The sequence below is a fragment of the Vigna unguiculata genome, chromosome 11, assembly GCF_037176805.1.
Source record: "Vigna unguiculata cultivar grain cowpea cultivar isolate G323 ecotype 2 chromosome 11, ASM3717680v1, whole genome shotgun sequence".
Taxonomy (NCBI): domain Eukaryota; kingdom Viridiplantae; phylum Streptophyta; class Magnoliopsida; order Fabales; family Fabaceae; genus Vigna; species Vigna unguiculata.
In genome coordinates this window covers 15,320,624-15,321,894 of record NC_140802.1, presented here as the reverse complement: position 1 = coordinate 15,321,894, position 1,271 = coordinate 15,320,624, and the positions used below count along the sequence as shown (strand labels likewise).

General features: G+C 31.2%; 1 protein-coding gene across 1 annotated transcript; it reads right to left on the bottom strand.

The window, feature by feature from the left end:
* Window positions 1-251: 251 nt before the first annotated feature.
* LOC114169993 (phytohormone-binding protein-like) lies at window positions 252-975 on the bottom strand. Its single transcript, XM_028055444.2, has 2 exons — window positions 768-975; window positions 252-677 (listed from the first exon to the last, which is right to left on the bottom strand). The coding sequence occupies exons 1-2, from the start codon at window positions 946-948 to the stop codon at window positions 391-393; spliced, it is 468 nt and encodes a 155-aa protein (XP_027911245.1). The 5' UTR covers window positions 949-975; the 3' UTR covers window positions 252-390.
* Window positions 976-1,271: the final 296 nt, after the last annotated feature.

The window sequence follows — 1,271 nt, the reverse complement described above, 5'->3', positions numbered from 1 at the left end:
CCACTTGCTTTTTAAATAATTTTAAAAGTTTTTTGAATTGAAAGTCTTGAAACTTGCAAAGTAAATTAACTATTTGCCTAGGAAATTTCAAAAGCTGCAGAACAGATTTCAGACATTGAAAGTCGCATTTTATTAACTACCTATCAAATTAAATAATTTCATTACAGTCTTTTACCGAAAGACAATACAACAACTCTCATGTTTATATGCCTGAAGGTTTCTGGCATGGTTAAGTGTGATTCTAGTCAAAATAACCCACCAAAAGTTTATTTTGATTAAACATAAAACATTAAAACATTATTCAAACATGAAAAAGCATAACATAAGGACCCTTCATAATTGATGCCAAAACATTGATACCATGATGCCGAAACAAAGATCATCTTCAATTTAAGCATCATTCAACAGATATGTTTCAAGGCATCGCACAAAGGATAAAACAGACTCTGCTGTCTTCAAAGGTTGAACACTTTCTGCTGTCTCAGACTCAGAGTCAAAAGAGATCTTAACCTTCACCAAAGTCTTTTCCTCTCCCATTGCAGATAGTTGAAAACTTGTCTTGTAGTATGAAAAACCTTGCTCCAGATACCCTCCCTCAACCATTTGCAACGCAATTTCATGACAAGTTTCGTCAAGCTCTGTGATCTTCTCCTTCTCGTAACTCACTGGGCTCACACCTGAGAGACTCCACAAAGAGTTTGACTTCTATTATTCAATGAACCATGAAATTCGTATGATTAAAAGAAAAACTTGAAGCAAATCCTAACCTGAGAAAAAATTGAAGAGAAAGATTGTGCCTAACCCTCCATCACCTTCCACCACAGTCGCATCTTTCACAATATTCGGAATAACCTTTACAATCGTCACTGCCAAATCCTTTGACAATGCTTGCCACAGGGCTTCCAACCCCACACTCACCTCGGTTTTGTCACTCAATTCCTTTGTCATTTGTGTTCTTAAGTTGACTAAGGAAGGTTGATACATACATATATATATATATATATATATATATATATAGGTAGTTTAGTCCTTCCATTAATATTTTTAATATATACATTATAATGTAATTAAAGTTGATAATGATCGAATAATTTTTAATACATAAATTATTCTTAAAATTTAGTAATAGATGGTAAAGTATATCAAGATCTGGTTCACTTGATGTTTTTCTAACTAAAATTTAAGAAAAAAAATAATTTGAAAGATAAATTTTTTATAATATAATTTTTTAACGACGTAAATATATAAAATTATTATAATTTAAATTATTA